Source organism: Conger conger, chromosome 8 (genome assembly GCF_963514075.1).
Source record: "Conger conger chromosome 8, fConCon1.1, whole genome shotgun sequence".
Lineage (NCBI taxonomy): Eukaryota > Metazoa > Chordata > Actinopteri > Anguilliformes > Congridae > Conger > Conger conger.
In genome coordinates, this window is record NC_083767.1 from 32,413,759 (window position 1) to 32,433,851 (window position 20,093).

A 20,093-nucleotide genomic window follows, 5' to 3' on the forward strand; every position below is an offset into this window, starting at 1 on the left:
TGGATGTCCAACCTCTTTTTAATATCTGGACATGGAAGATACATTTTTTTTATTAATTATATTTAAATGGACAGAGAGCAGAAACAGCTAGCTCTGCTCTAGACTCATTTATCCACCTGGACAAGTTCCAATAGTGCAGGCCACTAGCAGGTTTTTGTATTCAAACGATACCAACAGTGTTTGAATAGAAAAAAATGAGTGTGTACCAACATCATTTGAGCAAAATCAATTTGAGACAAACTAAAGTTGCTAAGGCAGGTTCCATTGCAGCTGCTGCAATTACAGAAATATACCATTGGGTCAAGAAAGTAGTTGCAGCCAAGAGATGACAACAGATGAGGCCAGGATTTGCAAGCACTTCGTATCAAGTGGATGTGCTCCGAATTTTAAGTTCCGTAGATATCCCAGCTGTTTATTTTGGTAGTACAAATTCACAAATACAAACTGGCAGCCTACCGAATAGCTTATTGTGGTAAATACCTTAGCATGCATGCCTAGATCCACTTATAAATGCCAGTATGCAATAAGAATTAACGGAACCATATAACGCAAAAAAACAAACAAACAACATTGTTTAAACCAGCCATAATTTGCAGAAACTGCAAATGGGGTCAAGATCTTTGTAGGAGCTAAGCTTTGTTTATATTTTGTTATGATTCTTGTTTATATTAGATAGAAATGGTATTCAATAGTGATGCAAACCATCCCATATTTTTGCTTTTATGACCTGTACTTTGGACATCTTTTTCAGAGACAATTGTCCTACCATTGGGATCATGGATTTACTGTGATATTATTACACCAATACTTTGGACTGTGATAGTAGCACCCTTGTGTCAAATCTTACAGTGTTCTGGATCTGTATATTATTTTATTGCACTAAACATACTGTAGGTAAATAAATTAAGTGGATATGAACATTGTACAGGCCTTGTGTGGGAGAGCCTTGTCCCTTTTGATAGGTGTGGATTTGTGTTTGGGGGGCAACATTCTTACCTCTGATGGGAGAATGACAGAATGAGGTCATATTCTCTACTTGGCTCCTCCCACTGAGCAGAACTCTTAGGTCTGGCATCCTGTCCCCATCCTGACAAATGTCCTCTAAGGGTGCTTAAACCCAAGTCTGTTATGGATTTTAAGCAGAAATATATTCTAAAGGTGCTTAACACACAATCACATGCACACTATCTCACTCTCACGTACTCACACAAGTAAGCACACACATACTGTACAGTGGTGTGAAAAAGTGTTTGCCCCCCTTCCTGATTTCTTTTTCCTTTTTTTTTTTTTTTTTTTTTTGCATGTTTGTCACAATTAAATGTTTCAGATCATCAAACAAATTTAAATATTAGTCAAAGACAACACAAGTAAACACAAAATGCAGTTTTTAAATGAAGGTTTTTATTATTAAGGGAGAAAAAAAATCCAAACCTACATGGCCCTGTGTGAAAACGTGGTTGCCCCCCCTGTTAAAACTTAACTGTGGTTTAGCAAACCTGAGTTCAATTTCTCTAGCCACACCCAGGCCTGATTACTGCCATACCTGTTCTCAATCAAGAAATCACTTAAATAGGACCTGCCTGACAAAGTGAAGTAGACCAAATGATCCTCAAAAGCTAGACATCATGCCGAGATCTAAAGAAATTAAGGAACAAATGAGAAAGAAAGTAATTGAGATCTATCAGTCTGGAAAAGGTTATAAAGCCATTTCTAAAGCTTTGGGACTCCAGCGAACCACAGTGAGAGCCATTATCCACAAACGGCGAAAACATGGAACAGTGGTGAACCTTCCCAGGAGTGGCCGGCCGACCAAAATGACCCCAAGAGCGCAGCGACGACTCATCCAAGAGGTCACAAAAGACCCCACAACAACATCCAAAGAACTGCAGGCCTCACTTGCCTCAGTTAAGGTCAGTGTTCATGACTCCACCATAAGAAAGAGACTGGGCAAAAATGGCCTGCATGGCAGAGTTCCAAGACAAAAACCACTGCTGAGCAAAAAGAACATTAAGGCTCGTCTCAATTTTGCCAGAAAACATCTTGATGATCCCCAAGACTTTTGGGAAAATACTCTGTGGTCTGACGTTTAACTTTTTGGAAGGTGTGTCCCCCATTACATCTGGCGTAAAAGTAACACCGCATTTCAAGAATATCATACCAACAGTAAAATATGGTGGTGGTAGTGTGATGGTCTGGGGCTGTTTTGCTGCCTCAGGACCTGGAAGACTTGCTGTGATAAATGGAACCATGAATTCTGCTGTCTACCAAAAAATCCTGAAGGAGAATGTCCAGCCATCTGTTCGTGACCTCAAGCTGAAACAAACTTGGGTTCTGCAGCAGGACAATGATCCAAAACACACCAGCAAGTCCACCTCTGAATGGCTGAAGAAAAACAAAATGAAGACTTTGGAGTGGCCTAGTCGAAGTCCTGACCTGAATCCTATTGAGATGCTGTGGCATGACCTTAAAAAGGCGGTCCATGCTCGAAAACCCTCCAATGTGGCTGAATTACAACAATTCTGCAAAGATGAGTGGGCCAAAATTCCTCCACAGCGCTGTAAGAGACTCATTGCAAGTTATCGCAAATGCTTGATTGCAGTTGTTGCTGCTAAGGGTGGCCCAACTAGTTATTAGGTTTAGGGGGCAATCACTTTTTCACACAGGGCCATGTAGGTTTGGATTTTTTCTCCCTTAATAATAAAAACCTTCATTTAAAAACTGCATTTTGTGTTTACTTGTGTTGTCTTTGACTAATATTTAAATTTGTTTGATGATCTGAAACATTTAAGTGTGACAAACATGCAAAAAAATAAGAAATTAGGAAGGGGGGCAAACACTTTTTCACACCACTGTATATACACTCTCCAAGCACTTTATTAGGTATTTGCTTGACTTATTTTTTAAACTTCTACTTCTGTAGCCTATTCACTTAGAGTTATGTGTTCAGAGATGTTCTTCTGCATACCATTGTAGTAATGTGTGGTTATTTCCGTTACTGTCACCTTCCTGTCAGCTTTGACCAGTCTGGCCATTCTCCACTGACATCTCTCATTAACAAGGCATTTAACTGAAGCTCCTGGCCCGTATCTTCATGATTGTATGCATTGCACTGCTGTCACACAATTGGCTGATTGGATAATCGCATTAATAAGTAGGTGTAATAAAGTAAAAACTGTCCTAATAAAGTGCTTGGTGAGTGTATATTGTAAGAAATTTTTTGGTCTCATCACTGGGAAATTTTGGTGACTTTTGGTGTAGGATACAACTTAATTCTTCCAATCGTTAGTTAGGCAGCAAATATACAGTCATATGCAAATATTTGGGCACCCCTGGTCAAAAAGCCTTTTCCAATTAATATCTTGGTGACCAGACCAGACATTGAAATTGTACGAAGTTAAACATGACACATTTCTTCAAATTTTAAAGTTTACTTTTTTTTGAATTTTTTACATTTTCTAAATAATTCAGAAAAGAAAAAGGCTCTGTGCAAAAGTTTGGGAGCCCTAGCTAAGAGTCTTTCAATTCTCAAATCTTTCCCCTTTCTTCCAGATTTAGTCTTAAATCTCTGTAGCCCGTAACAAGCCTGGCTAAATTTCACCAAAAAAAAGAAGAAAAGTTTCTCCCAAAATGTCAACAAACTAATCTGGGTAACTCAGTTTGCCACTTGCGTGAAACATGGCCCAGATCTTATTCAGCTTTGAATCTGGTGACTTTATTTGGCATTTTTCATCATGGTTATCTGTTGGTTGTCCAGCAGTCATCCTCACATTTGCTGCCTCGCCCAAACTGGAATGGTTGTGACAATGAATAGCTAATCTACATTTTGGCTTTGTTGTAAAAACTAGGTTTAGTTTTAACTACTGCTTGATGGAAAAAAACAGTAACAGCTAAAAGAAAATCTGGGCTAAATAGGCCTAAATAAAATACAAATTGATATGGCTGATTAGGTAATCGCATGAATGAGTTGGTGTAATGAAGTAAAAATGCTCCTAATAAAGTACAATAAAATAATGATGCAATATTTGCATGTTAAAATGTATTTTATCATTTGCTGTCACCACACAAACTTTAGAAACAAATGGCCAAAACCAGGTGTTGTTTTTGAAGAAAACATGTGGTCTGAACTGAGCAATTGATAAGCGCAAACCATATGTGCCGGAACAACCCAAATCTTACTGGTGCTGACTGCATGGTTGTACATATACAGTACTGTGCAAAAGTTTTAGGCAGGTGTGAAAACATTCTGTAAAATAAGAATGCTTTAGAAACTAGAAATGTTAATCGTTTCTTTTTATCAATTAACAAAATGCATGAACAGCATCAATTCTTCTTTGTATACTTGCACACAGTTTTTGAAGGAACCCGGCAGGTAGGTTGTTCCAAACATCTTGGAGAACTAGCCACAGTTCTTCTGTGGATTTAGGCAGCCTCAAATGCTTCGGTCTCTTCATGTAATCCGAGACAGACTCGATGATGTTGATCAGGGCTCTGTGGGGGCCATATCATCACTTCCAGGACTCCTTGTTCTTCTTTACGCTGAAGATAGTTCTTAATATCATTGGCTGTATGTTTGGGGTAGTTGTCCTGCTGCAGAATACATTTTGTGCCAATTAGATGCCTCCCTGATGGTATTGCATGATGGATAACTGTCTGCCTGTACTTCTCAGCATTGAGGAAACCATTAATTCTGACCAAATCCCCGACTCCATTTGCAGAAATACAGACCCAAACTTGCAAGGAACCTCCACCATGCTTAACTGTTGCCTGCAGACACTCATTCTTGTCCCACTCTCCAGCCCTTCGGCGAGCAAACTGCCTTCTGCTACAGCCAAATATTTTGACTCATCAGTCCAAAGAACCTGCTGCCATTTTTCTGCACCCCAGTTCACTTGGCCTTGTTTCCATGTCGGAGGTATGGCTTTTTCGCTGCAATTCTTCCATGAAGACCACTTCTGACCAGACTTCTCCGCACAGGAGATGGGTGTACTTGGGTCCCACTGGTTTCTGCCAATTCTGATTGCGAAGGGAAGTAAGCATGATGTGTCTTTCATCTGCTGCACTAGGTTTCCTTGGCCGACCACTGCGTCTACGGTCCACAACGTTGCCCGTTTCTTTGTGCTTCTTCAACAGAGCTTGGACAGCAAGCAGACCGAAACCCCTGTCTGCCTTGAAATTTTTGCCTGGGATAGACCTTGCCGATGCCATATAACTACCTTGTGTCTTGTTGCTGTGCTCAGTCTTGCCATAAAAAAACCTGCAGTCATCATACAAGTGTTCGAAATTATAATGGTTGTAATGAGAAAGAAGCTAGGAGTAGAGAATTGTTGTTATTATTATTATTATTATTATTATTATAAATTTTTATTTTTTTTAACGTTGCTACCTAACTACGATAACTGTGTGGACAATACAATATGATCAACACAGAAATAGGATATGATAGCTACATAATTATTTGTACCATGGCTACTTCCTGTGGGAAGCACTCAAAGTGAAATTTAACTGTTCTGTGACAGTCGACTGTTCCCTTGCTAACCAGGCATATGTACAGTTTGCATGGGCTCTGCTCTTTTTGCGTAAACTGTGAATGTCTCTCTTGTTTGGTTCAAGTTGCTAAAGCCAGAATACATAGTAAATGAGGAGTAGTATTAATTATGTTTATTATTATTGTATGCCATTATAAATACAAAAACCAAAAACAATTTTTTTTTTTCAATATAATATCAGTGCTGATCTGTCCGTGGAATCATGTTGAGTCATGTGCTCTTTCATGACCACAGCTTGACGACATAGCAACAGTAACTAAATGGGGAAACCACCACTCTGACCAGTGATACTACATTACAAGAATGTGAAGGATCTTGCAGGGATCTACATAGAGGGATTGTCCAAAATCCCTTCAGAGGTGTTACTTAACCTTGTTAGGCATTACAGGAAAAGACTCCATGTTGGTGGAGGCACCAAGTACTAAACCAGGGGTGCCCATAATGATGAAATAATTCTGTAGCCCACTGTACGTTACATTCCTGTACAGCCATGGCCATCCAGGTATTGGCACGTTTTTTTCCTTTTTTTTTGGACACAAGTGTTATTCAAATTGAAGGCCGAAGCCTCATGTCTTCTACAAGGGGCAAAATTGAATTTCCCGGTCTTAAGCGGCTACTATCTGTTGTGGCCCTAATGACTTAAACGTATTTGTGCACTCTTACGCAGATCTGCAAAATGCCTAAATGCCTGGAAGTGTTTGTGGTTTTATTGAAGTACCAGAGATAAAATCCTGTTTATTATTCCTTTTTTTTTTTAACAGATGAGGAGGAGGAAGAAGTGTTTGTGGAATAAAACAGAAAGTGTTTTCCCATATGGCTTTAGAGTGTGTGCGATTCTGGTGCTTTGTGAGTTAGAAGAGAGTGCACCACTGATGCCTGAGCCTCCCATCATACACACTCACACGCGCAGACACACTCACGCACAGACACACTCACACACACTTGTACTCACATAGATACAGCGGCCTCCAGAATTATTGGCACCCTTGATAAATAATGCTGTAAACTAAAAATAGTTATTGACAAACTTTTGACTTTTTTCAAAAAGTGTGTAAAGTAGTGTGCCTTATTGGGCAATTTCATGGTAACTGACATTAGAACTGCTGGATATTTGGGTGGTAAAGCCCAATACAGCTACATAATGGAGACTGATAACAGGGTTATTTCCTACCAATCGTTATAAAAGCAGATTTCAGTCTTATATAGCTGTATTGGACTTTGCCACTCAAGTATCCTGTGGTTACTGTGGAATTGCCCTATTAATGATTCAATAGCATCAACCAAACTATTACATTTTTCAAATATAAAATGTATTTCCACAAAAACAGGTTTCACAATTATTGGCACACCTAGTTTAATACTTTGTGCAAACACCCCTGGCAAAGATGACAGCCATGAGTATTTTCCTATAATTTGTCATGTAAATAAAATAAATATGACAATATGACATAATTTCTGATCAGGTTAGAGAACAGATTTGGAGGGATTTTTGACCATTCCTCCATGCAGGACTTCATTGCAATCCTTAGGTTTTTGCTAATGGACTCGTGTCAGTTCAGACCACAGGCCATTGCACAACACGGGTGTTGTTTTCACGACCATTTTTGTGTGGATTTTGATGTTTGTTTATAGTCATTCTTGAGGACAATCAACCAAGTCTCCCCTTCCTAGCAGAGACAAGTGCTAAAATTTCCTGGTACTTCATTGAATTCATTATGCTATTGATCATAAATAGTGCCCCTGGACCACTGGCAGAAAAATGTCTCCAAAACATCGATGACCCACCGCCATATTTGACAGCAGGTATGGGTACTCCTTGTATGCATTCCTCTTTGCTGTCAAACATCTCAGCAGTGTGTATGGCCAAAATTAAAAATTTTGGTCTCATCTGACCCCAAGATGCAACCTATCTCTGCTTACATTTTTTAACTGAGTTTTAAACCTTGGATTCTTTATGGCCTCCTTCACATCTTCCTCATTGTCTGTGGGGACATCCATATGTCTGAAATATTGTTCAATGATTGCACTTACAGTGCTTAGTGGTAGGTTTAACCATTAATGTATTTTTGTACCCATTACCAGACTTGTGATGGTCAGTCACAATCCTTCTTCTGCTTTTTTGGCTTTTCCCATGCTGATGGATGACAAAGGGATTTTGTATGCAATGGAATGACACAATGTAGTTACTTTAGACCAAGATTTAAGATTTAACTAAATTAAGTAAGATTTTACTGCCAATTTCACTTTGTTTTGATATTATTTTTGAAATGTGCTTGCATAAACAGGAAATCTGAGGAGCTTGTGTGAGTGTACTGCTTTGGGTTGTTCGTATTACTCCATGGGTCATCCATCTCCTAACGTCTCTTTTGTGTGCTGAACTGAAGCAGCCCCACAATTTCTGGTGGTTTGTGCAGAGCTGATCCTGGCATGCATACACATGAGCTCCGATAGGGAGACTTCAGCAGTTTGCATTTATTTATTGCAGCTTTTCCTTTACATCTTTATTTACTTTTATCGGAAATTACGAATTCACTGCGTTATTAGCCAATAACCCTTAACTCTGAAAATGAAATAATCCACCAGGTCTAAGACAGTTTGACCACAGTTTTCCCCCGTATTCCTTTTTTTTTTATTTATTTATTTTTTTTAAGCGTACTTTAAGCCCAGATATTTTTAACAGATCTCCAGCACTGGAGGCTGTTGGGGCTCCTGCTTTTCCTCTCGGCAGATTTACAGTGGAGGAGCTAAGGGAGGGGAGCTGCAGGGGAGCTACTCAGCTGCTCTGGGGCTGTGCCATCGCAGGGTTATACCGGAAATATCGTCAAAGCTCTCGCTTCTGCCCTCCGCACCAGTGCCGTGCCCAGTGAGGCTGGGGAGCCCCTTCCCCTCATATTTAATCCCCCCCATGCAGTAGTTTGTGGTGAAGGGCAGTAAACAGGAAGTTGCTTCCTGAAGGATAGGCTTTTTATCCTTTACTGTGGGGCAATAGCCTTTTTATCCTTTACTGTGGGGCAATCATGTGTGCTGTTGGTGGATATGTGTGCGTGCAAGTATGTGTGTGCTTATGAGTGTGTATGTGTGTCTGTTCCCTGTGGGGGGTTCCTGTGTGTCAGGCTGTGCTCACCATGGTCTCAGGAGTTAAATAAAGAGGTGGTGGGGGGGTGGGTGGGGGGAATTCCCCCCCAGGGCAAATTTGGCTCAGCACTGTAGAAAGACCTCCCTCAGGAAGAGTCCCTGTGGAGAGGAATGAGCAGCCTGTCAATCAGGACAGCGCCATGGTGACGCCTCTCTGGCAACAGACCCAGTTCCTGTACGTTTGGGAGCCAGTCTAAATCATGCCAGTTCACGGACTGCCCAGTCAGCTGAACAGAGCCTGAACCTGGGAAAATCATGAGAAATTCTGCATTTCCAAGTTTATATCCTGCACATAGAATGCAGTACATTATTATACAGTACAATAGGATGCAATTATACTTTATTGTCTGATTACTCAGAAATTTGTCCTGTGTTACAAGTGCCGACAGGTCCACATAATCACAAAAGACAAACATATTACTACAAAATATATTCACAGGAAATATAGGGTTTTTTTTTGCTAACAGTTAAGTCGTCAGTTACAAACATATTATTTGCCTTCGAGAAAAGCCCACATCGAAAATAAATGTTCTTTTGAGATCCAGTTTGTTGCTTGTTTGTTTGATTATTAAGCTATGAAATGTTCTGAACCATTCCTTATCTAAGGTTCTACTGCCTGTGCGCACAAACGTATATGTATGTACAACTATACTAACTAGTATACTGGTGGTATAAAATGTGTCTTTAATATAGAATTATGAATACATGCCCACTTAAGTTAAGCAGGAACTTAATTCATGCAAATAATTTTGACTTAAGAGGACTCCTGGGACTCCTTTTGGGTGCCTGGTGTGGGACCCCTGCTCCTGAAGGCCAATGGCAGAGACATTAGGCAACCCATGCAACTCTGTGGTGGGGTCATGTGACATTATCTGATGTAATCCAGGAGCGCAGGGTCCCAGGAAGATTTGTGGCCATCGGATGCTGTGCTGGTGCGATAAATCCTCCTCATCAGGCCAGGTTGCGTGGTCTTACAGCAGAATCTGTCACTTTGTCAGGCGAAAGAGCGGGCTTGACAGCTCCTGTGTTGCTGAATGTGAAAGGGCCACACTTCCTCTGTGCGAGTCTTTGGAACTGGATTCAGGTTTAGGTTTGTGTGATTCGGGAAACTGGTCTGGCCCTGGTCTGGTCATGATTCACCCTGTCACAGAGCTCCCTCTAGATCATTCTCTGTCATTCTCAAAATAATTATCACTGCCTCTCTCCCTACCCACATCTCTTTTTTGCTCTTTCTTTTTCTTTCTCCCTCTTTATCATTCTCTGCCACCCCTCTCTCTCTCCCCCCCCCCCCCCTCTCTCTCTCTCTCTCTCTCTCTCTCTCTCTCTCTCTCTCTCTCTCTCTCTCTCTCTCTCTCACACACACACACACACACACACACACACACACACACACACACACACACACAGTGTACCCCCCATATCCTTGTGCTGTCAGTATTTGCCCCGAGGTCATTGCCATGGCAACAGCCAGTCTGACCCAGAATGGAGTTCTGCCCTACAAAACCAAGTGTGCTGGTCTCGGCACAGAAGTCCAGAGGGTTTATGTCTGACCACCAACTCCACCCCCCCAACCCCCATGTGGACACGCCTTTCCACAGACCTGGAATGCCTCTACAGGCCTGAGCTGGTGCCAGTCACACCAACAAGAAAAAAAACACCACTTTTTAAAAAGAACACAAAATGCACACACTCGCAATAAAGGATAAGTGGGTAAGAAAGAGAAGTGGGTGGACAGAGAAGGGGAAAGAGAAACAGATGGAAGAGAGCAATGGGTAGATCATCCTGACTGACAGAACACAATTAGGCAACAGCTGCCTCTGAGAGGAGCTTTTTCACTGCTCCCATCCTCCTGCCATAAATCAGGCCAATGTCACTGGCAAAGCAGGGGAGTGGCGGGGCCTGGCAGGGTTCAAAACTCTCAGACATTCAGGTAACAGTTCAGACACTGGTGATGCACTGTGGGTAATTCAGTAAATAATTTAATATCGTTTGTAGCCACGGCTCCTGCATCTCATTGGCTCAGAGATAGACAGTGTCATAGGGGGAGGAGGGCCAGGTGGGATGGCTGGTGCGCCTCATTAAAGTCACTATGGTCATTTTAAATTGATTGCATTATATTTATATCACATTGTAAGTGCTTTACTATGAATGCCTCTCATTCACCCTTTCACTGATGCTTACAAGCGTGCGTGTACACATACACACGCATGCACACAGACACACCGTAGTCGTCTGACCTATGGTAAAGATTGACAGTTAAGTCATTAATGCGCTCTTTTTTTTTTTTTGGGGGGGGGGGCGGGGGGTGTCCCTCCATATACAAGCCCTATCCCGCTGTAGCGCCATTTATTTCATGGTCACAGAGACGGCTGCGGTTGTGGGGCCTGCCCCAGTCTGTCTCTCAGCGCGATGGGAAAGGGGAGCACTCATAACTACACACAGCTGTGTGCTCATATCAGCCCCCCATGCCCCCCCCCCCCCCCCCCCTTCCACTCCTGCCCCCATCCTGCCCCGGCCGGATCAGCTCTGTTTGTTGTCCCTGGACTTCCGGTCGTTAAGTCAAACGTGAGGCCCCTGTTATTCCCCCTGGAAAGATGGCTATTACTGTAAGACACAAGGGAATGTGAATGTGTGTGTGTGTGTGTGTGTGTGTTTGTGTGTTTAAGAGGGGGCAGGGGCAAGCTTTTCCTGTGTTCATAAACTAGGAAGAGAACAGTGAGTGGGAGAGAGAGTGAATAAACATACACACATGCAGATGTATCTAGGCCCTGCCATGAATACAGGAGAGAGACAAGAGAGGAGAATAAGCAGAAAGATGAGAGAGAAAATGAGGGAGGGACAGGGAACCAAAGGCCTGAATTCCTGGAATTTCTGTAGTCTTTGTGGCTCTTGGGCCCCAGCTCTCCGCAGTGGCTCCGTGGGGGCCTGCTGAAGGCCCTGTGTGCTAATGAAGCCTGAAGGATTAAGGAAGGTGGACCTGCAGGGTCTACACTCACACACTCTGCAGGAAAGGGATGTCTGTGCATGATTGTGTGTTATATCCTTTTTGCCTCTTCATTTGAAGTGAGCTTTTTTTGTGATGTCAAATTTTTACTTTTTACTTCAGTCCATGTTCCAGATTTTGGATGGTTCCCGGTTTTACTCACTGCAGTTATCCAGCAAACTCTGTAACCCTGCTCGGTGAAACAACTCTGGTCCAGAGATGATCCTTTTTGTGCCCTGAATCTTTTCTCAGCACAGAAACTGCGCTCTGCCAAACTGACGTCTTTGCACAAAAGTTTTAATTTGCACACGAGCCAATTGTTCTACCATTTTCATTGAACATCATATGAAGGTACAGCTCCATGATATGGAATGTCCCTTTCTGTGATATAATTGCTGTAAAAACTTATCAAACACCCAAATCACCCCACCTTTAGCAGCTATAACTGCAACCAAACACTTCCTATAATATGATATTAGCTTTTCACACCGCTGTGGAGATTTTTTAGAACACTTTTCTTTGTAGAAATGCTTTAATTCAGACAAATTCATAGGTTTGGTATGGCATGATAAAAGATGACCAAAAAATATTGAAATGTATCAGGCTGGAAAGCCACCGTGAACCACGGTGAGAGCCCTTATCTCAAAATGGGGAACAATTGGACTATTGGAGAATATTCCCAGGGGTGGCGAGCCTGCCAAAATTCCTCCAAGGGCACAGTGACAATTAATCCATGATGTCACACATGATCCATGTAGAACACAAACCACTGTGTCTGGCATGAAGCATCAATGTAGCATTTCACAAGAAGGATATCAAGGAAAGACAAGTCAAACATGGTGGTGTTAGTGTGATGGTGTGTGGATGCTTTGCTGCCTCAGGACCTGGACAACTTGTTCACATCTAATTGACTGGAAAAAAAAGTGCAGGTTTTGGAGTGGTCGAAGTCAAAGTCCGGAATTGACTCGAATAGAGATAATGTGGCTGAACCTGAAAAGAGCACTTCATGCCCAATTTGTCTTTATTAAAGCAGAAGAGTGGGTTAAAATCCCTCAAATCCCTCCCGCTTATCCTGAACAGGGTCGCAGGGGGGCTGGAGCCTATCCCAGCATACATTGGGCGAAAGGCAGGAATACACCCTGGACAGGTCACCAGTCCATCACAGGGCACACACACCATTCACTCCCACACTCATACCCATGGGCAATTTACACTCTCCAGTCACCCTTAACTGCATGTCTTTGGACTGGGGGAGGAAACCGGAGTACCTGGAGGAAACCCACTCGAACACAGGGAGAACATGCAAACTCCACACAGAGAGGCCCTGGCCGACCGGAATTCGAACCCAGGACCTCCTTGCTGTGATGCGGCAGTGCACCATCCGTGTAGCCTTTATTAAATCAATGAAACCATAATAAAAAATTAAAAGATTGTTTACTCAGGTTCTCTTTGTCTAATATTACATTTTGTCTAAAGATCAGGGGGGTATATCACAAAGCAGAATTACTGAGTTAGCTGGATAAGTTCAGAGTAAAACAGGAACCCTTCAAAAACTGGAACATGGACAAAAGTAAAAACAGCTGTTCAGGGTTTTACTCAGTGAACTTATCCAGCTAACTCAGTAATCCTGCTTAATATTGTACCCCCATGAAACCATTCAGTGTGACAAATATGCAATAACAGAGGAAATCAGGAAGAGGGCAAATAATTTTTCATGGCACTGCATGCTGTATTGAGCCTGGCTCTCAACTCTCACCTGGGCTCTGACACCTGAGCTCTCTTACCTGGGCTCTCTTACCTAGGCTCTCTTACTTTGTCTCTCTAACCTGGGCTCTGACACCTGAGGTCTCTTACCTGGGCTTCCTTACCGGAGCTACCTTTCTCTTACCTGAGCTATCTTATGTGAGCTCTCTCACCTGGGCTCTCTCACCTGAGATGTGGGTGTGGTCAGAACAGGTCAGAATGCAGGAATGCAGAGGGAACTTAAAAAAGGGCGTTTAGTTCTCAAGCGGAAGGCATCTCAGTTGTCATTTCAAAAATGTGTACGTCATCCCAAAATGTTTACACTGGGGTTGGATGGTTTGCTCTTACAGTTAGGTAGCCAATCAACAGTCTCGCTCTAATGTTTGCAAACCGCTTTCACTTTTCTGCAAGCTGATACATAATTTGTTTAATAAGGGAGAGGCTTTGTTTTTAATTGCACTTTTTTTATTTGGCGCAAGATGTGCTTAAGTAGGGGAGACACACTTACAGCGTGAGAGCTGGGGAGGGAAACTGTATTTCAGATTGTAAATAGCACAACCAAAACCCCAACCCCCCCTTTCTCATCCCCAACCAGGCCAGCAGTCTCCCAGCATAGCTCACTGGTTCTGTCTGTCTGGTCTTCCACTGTTCAGAGAGTCTTGGATGCTTGGGTGTGCTTATCCTGGGTCAGATTGGCTATTCCTCATGGAATGTTGTAATCAGATGGAATGATGGGAGAGAGATTCCCCAAACATGCTGTCCCTCTACCATCTATTTTTTACCCACAAGAAATGAAAACGTTCTGCTTTTTTGTGGTCATTGAAAACAGTTTGCCTCTGCTTTACTTTGGTCGGTGCTATAGAGCAGGAGTTTGGCATTAATGAATGATGGATTTGTCCTAGGCCCTGTTTCAGGATTGTTTTTTCTCCATGATATGAAGGTGCACCTCTATGATATGGAGTGTCTTGACATAATGCTGTGCTCAGAAGCTCCTACATCACCAGAAGGAACATTCCCAGTTGAGTCTGGAGGTGCACATTAAAAAAGGCTAAATGAGGGACATTTTCAGAAAGCACATTGACCAGCTCTGAACAAATGTATCAAGGTTCAGTTTTGCACAGAAACATAATTATTGTTGTGTTTATAATAATAATAAAACATTTTTTAATGTATAATACCTCCTTCATCTGAAAAGAGTATATACAATACTGTGAAAAGGCCTGGATTTGAGATGTTTCTTTTTTGTTTTCTGCATTAGTGTGTCAGCAAAAGAGAATGTTTGAGATTTCCAAACATTAAATGTGGATAAGTTTTTGTATGTCATTAAAATATTCAGTAATAGACCACTTTTCAGATAAAATCAAGGCTGTCTAGAATTACCTTCAGAGCAATAGGCAAGCAAGATTGCCAAAGTCTGCAGAAGAACTGTGGCAAGTTCTCCAATATGTTTGGAACAATCTACCACCTGATTTTCTTATAAAACTGCAGGCGGTTTACCTATGAGAATTCATGCAGTTGCAGGCGAAGGGTGGTCACAACAAATATTGATTTGATTTAGGTTTTAACTGTTTACTGCTCTTTATAGTACATGTTTTGATATTTAGAAACTTCATTTCATTATTTTTGATAGTATCTTCGCTTAACTTATGTGAATTGATTTCACATGCCTTTTGCATGGTACTGTATATACATTTTGTTTGGTGAAGCTGGGCGTAGTTTTGGGCCGGTCCCCCATCCCTGCCCCTCCCCCACCGTGCTGAGGCTTCAGGTGGAGCGGGCCGCTCAGAGAGGTGTCTGTCATCGCCGGCCTCGCTTGCCAAGCCAAGTATTTGAGCTGGAAGTTCCCGTCTCCTGGACTGCTTGAAAACAGGAAGTATCTCTGCTAGTGATGGATGACCTGCTTCTCGGAGAGGAAGAAAGGGCTTTCTCTGCCTCAGGCTAGTTGGATGATTAATGCAGTTCACTGTCTTCAAGAGGGAGAGAGAGAGTGTGTGTGTGTATGCGTGTACTAATCTTTGCATCTGATTGCCTGTGTGTGGACATTTGGAAGTTAAAACAACTAATAATAGTGTGCTTATCTATTCATGCCCAAATCACTTGGCAGACAAATTAAAACAAATGAGTTCCTCTCCTGTGGCTGCTAGAGCCCTGCATGCTCTGTGCGTTTAATTTAGGCCTGGCCTGTATCAGCAGTAAAGTATTGAAGTAAAACATTAAAATGCACTGATGACCACTGCGAACCAGAGAAATTTCAATGTGGTCATTTTGTTGTTCATTGCTGAAATTTATTGTTAGCGTTAGCTCCAGATACTGGAGAATGACTCAGTGAGAACAGTTTGCTGGCGGCGAGGCTAGGACAGGACAGCTGGTGACGTGGGGAGTGGTGACACTGCGCTCTTTGTTTCCCAATGTTGACTGAGCTGCGTAGGACCACGCCCAGCAGAGAGGAAGCTTCACTTGCGCATGCACACACACACACACACACACACACACACACACACACACACACACACACACACACACGCAGACACACAATACATACACACACACACAGACACACAGACAGACACACAATACATGCACACACATACACACGGACAGACACACAATACATGCACACACGCACACACAGACAGACACACAATACATGCACACACGCACACACAGACAGACACACAATACATGCACACAAGCAAGAATACATACGCGCACATGCGCAAGAATGCATAAGCACATGCACGCAAGCACACACACACACACACACACAACACACACAAGAACATATGGACAGATACAGACACATGAACACACACACACAAGCATTCATACGCACACAAAAACACATACACATACACACACACAAGAACACACACGCCCAAAGACACACGCACGTGCCCGCCCCATCTGGCCTCTGTTGGGGACTGGTTAAGTGAAAGGACAGATTCTCAGAGTCTGTGTCCCTTGCTGGGTCCTGTTTGTGCATTTTTCCTCAATCACAGAGGGTGATGCGGTGGGATCTTCATGGTTCAGGATGTTACTTGGCCGGCTGGGATGCGATAGTGACATCATCACAGTCGCAAATACAGTAGCTAGAGCGGGTGGGGGGGCATGGGCCGTATGAAAAACACATACTCCCTCTCACTTTCCCACGGCAAACCTTCTTTCATCAGGGATATGGCAGGGCCATGTCAGGTCAGCAGCTCTGTTTTGGCAGTCTTTTTTTAAGCTGGCCCTGGAGTCAAGAGCCTTCCGGAAGGTATGAAAAGTGACTTGACGGCCTGGTAAACAAATTCCAGAGGGCGACCACCATGTTGAACCCACTCACCCCCACTTGTTTCCATGGTTACAGTGCGTCCACGCCTGTGTCGGTGGTATAGTTCTACATTCCCCTGTTGCCGTTGATATTTCGAAACTTAATTATTTTTGATAGTATCTTTGTTTTTACAGAATTTTTTTCTCATGTGCCTATTCTACAGTACAGTATATATATTTTTAAAGTGTTTGTTTGGTGAAGCTGGGTGTAGTTTTGGGCCGGTCCCCAGCCTGGCCCCTCCCCCATCCCTGCCCCTCCCCCACCGTGCTGAGGCTTCAGGTGGAGCGGGCCGCTCAGAGAGGTGTCTATCATCGCCGGCCTCGCTTGCCAAGCCAAGTATTTGAGCTGGAAGTTCCTGTCTCCTGGACTGCTTGAAAAGCAGTCCCCCCCCTCTCTGTTTGACACCTATCTGGCTGTGACCTCTGCTCTAAAGTAAAGGTATCTGTTGAGTCTCACAGCCCAATCTCCCTGGGGCCCACCCCAAAACCCTCACAAGCTGCTTCAGTCTGTCAGAGCAATAAAGACCGACACTAGCCTGTGATATGAAGTAGGTAAAAAAATAAAATTAAAATAAAGTCAGAAATATTGAATTTATGGGCTTCCAGTGAACATACAACTAACTGGTGCCCTCAGAGTAGATATGGTCCTGACCTTGTCTGTACTCGTCAGAGTAGATATGGTATTGACCATGTCTGTACCCCTCAGAGTATATATGGTACTGAACATGTCTGTACTCGTCAGAGTAGATATGGTACTGACCATGTCTGTACTCCTTAGAGTATATATGCTACTCACCGTGTCTGTACCCCATAGAGTAGATATGGTACTGACTGTGTCTGTAATCCTCCATATAGTAGCAGTACTGACCAGTGTCTGTAACCCTCAGAGTAGATATGTCTGTGTCTGTAGCCCTCTGTGGTAGCGGTAATGACCGGTGTCTGCACGTCTGTTGTTTAGGCTCTGATGCGGCCTGGGCGGTTGGACCGTATCGTGTATGTGCCCCTGCCGGACGCAGCCACACGGCGAGAGATCCTGGCCCTTCAGTTTGGGCGTATGCCCGTGGCCCCCGACGTGAGCCTGGATGATCTGGTGATCCGGACAAAGAAGTACTCGGGATCAGAGGTGAGTGTCACTGTGTGGACACGGTATTTACATTTTACGTTTTAGTCATTTGGCAGACGCTTTTAATCCAAAGCAATTTACAAGTGCATAGGTTCTTCCACAAGTTAAAGCATCACATCCATAACTAGTAAAATACACATGAAGCGCTGTTCTAAACAAAAATACAGTCATTGTAAGTGCAAATTTCTGAATTCTTTTTTTTTTGGGGGGGGGGGTTAGACGAGGGATATTGGAAAGGGAGGGGGATCAGGATGGAGGACTAAGGTACAGTTTGAAAAGGTGTGTTTTTAGTTTTTAGGGATTCTGCTGTGATGACAGTGGTAAGCAAGGCATGGAGATGATGTGGCAGGACAGGGCAGGGTGCGGGGGTTGGGTCTGACTGCAATGTACACAGTACCTCATGTTGGAATTTCAGGAGGAATAAAACACACCTTAAAATGTTATAATTATGCAAAGGTGGAGAGAAATGGCCACCAAAATGCTAGTGGTGGCCAACCTGCCAATCAGAATCTGACCCTAGCTTTGTCTCCTATGGGGTAGTCAGAAACACCACATTTAAAAGTAGAAAAAAATGTCATTTTCTTTTCCAAAAAATATGGTTTTCCGCCTTAAGGGAGTGTCTGTAGTGTCCAACCAAAGACTTACCCTAGGTTAAATTGAGAGGCTTGTTGCTGCTCCTTCTCCCACTCAAACATTTTGAATTGAACTTTAAAGAAATATTTTTGGCAATTTGTTTACACTTTTTTTTCCCCCTGGAAGGTAGTGTTTCAAGGAGAAATAAACATGAGCGCTACCCACTTAAACGTATTTATTGACACTGGGGATTACGTGTGGATGGTTTGCTTTTGACGGTTATGAAACAGAGAGGTGGGCAGAGACCGTGTTTGTCTTGGCAGCTGGGGAGGCGTCTGTGCTGCGTCAGGACCTCTCAGCTTACAGTGCCGTAGTCCTTTCCTCTGTAACACAGAGTCTGGAATGTGCCAAGCTCACCGTGCTGTTTTGGCATCGGATATAGCCTGCCAGTGTGGAATGCAGGCAGATTCCTGCCATCCTAATAGGTTCACTCTACTCCAGAACACAATACCTGCTTTGGTTCTTGGTTACTGGCCATGGTTGTCAGGGGGACATTGGGATGTAGAGTCATTGAGAAGAGTCAAGTACACAGGATACCGTCCTTCCTTGAGTTGACAGCCATTTTAAGATCCTCCTCAATTTTCTGTAATTCTCACATACTGTATACTGTTCCAATTCTCCCAATTCTCCTAAAAATTACCACCCTGAGGACAACATATACCCCCGTCCTCCACCAGTCAATGTTTTATGCTTTTATTTGTATTAATGTCCATACAGCTCCCCATTTGAGCCAGTGGTTCAGTGAATCATAGGTGCTTCACGAAGGTGAGTGTGGTTTTCAGGTAGACACATGGAACCGTTCTCTCTGCTCCAACGCAGGTGATGGCAAGCTTCCTTTTTTCGCCTGGGTGTCAGCCATCAATAATAATAATAAAAAATGTAATAACTGAGGAATATAATTAGAAAGAGTGCTGCTCAGACCTGACTCCCTAATGGAAAGGCTTGAATAATGTCCATAAGTCAACATGAAAAAATGTTCCTTTTCCTGGAAACATTCACACTAGCAACATTCCAGATTTATTGGCACCCCGGATAAATCTTCACAAAGTGCTGTAAACGAAATAATAATACAGTTATTGACAAAAGCTTAATTTTCCAACTTGCATAAAATAGTGCACTTTATCAATGATTCAATGGAATCAACCATAATTTTCCAGTCTTTTCCTATAATTTCTGTTAGAAAACACATTTTGAGGGATTTTTGACCGTTCCTCCATGCAAACATTTTCAGAATCATTGATATCCTTGGGATACTCTTCAGTTCAGACCACAGATATTTCAGTCTGGAGACTGAGATGACTATTGCAGAACATGGTTGTTGTTTTTACTTAACCATTTCTGTGTTGATTTTGATGTCTGCTTGGAGGTACTTTGTTGAATTCATTGTGCCATTTATCTTAAATGGTGCCCCTGACCACTGGCAGCAAAACATCTCCAAAGCATCAATGACCCACCGCTATGTTTGACAATAGGTATGAGGTGCTTCGCCTTGTATGTATTCCATTTTGCTGCCAAATATGTTGATGGTGTGTACGGCCAAAATGTTGAAATTTCAGTCTGATCTGGCTATAGCACTCTCTTCAAGTCATAATTTGGTTTGGAGGTGCCATTATATGTT

General features: G+C 42.8%; 1 protein-coding gene across 2 annotated transcripts in view; it reads left to right on the plus strand.

Moving 5' to 3' along the window:
- The window catches only part of afg2a (AFG2 AAA ATPase homolog A), a 119,392-nt gene that overhangs the window by 75,226 nt on the left and 24,073 nt on the right, over window positions 1-20,093 (plus strand). For both annotated transcript variants that reach the window (XM_061252103.1, XM_061252104.1), the window contains exon 15: window positions 17,678-17,842. In XM_061252103.1, the coding sequence (XP_061108087.1) occupies window positions 17,678-17,842 (165 nt within the window). The remainder of the gene's footprint in view (window positions 1-17,677; window positions 17,843-20,093) is intronic.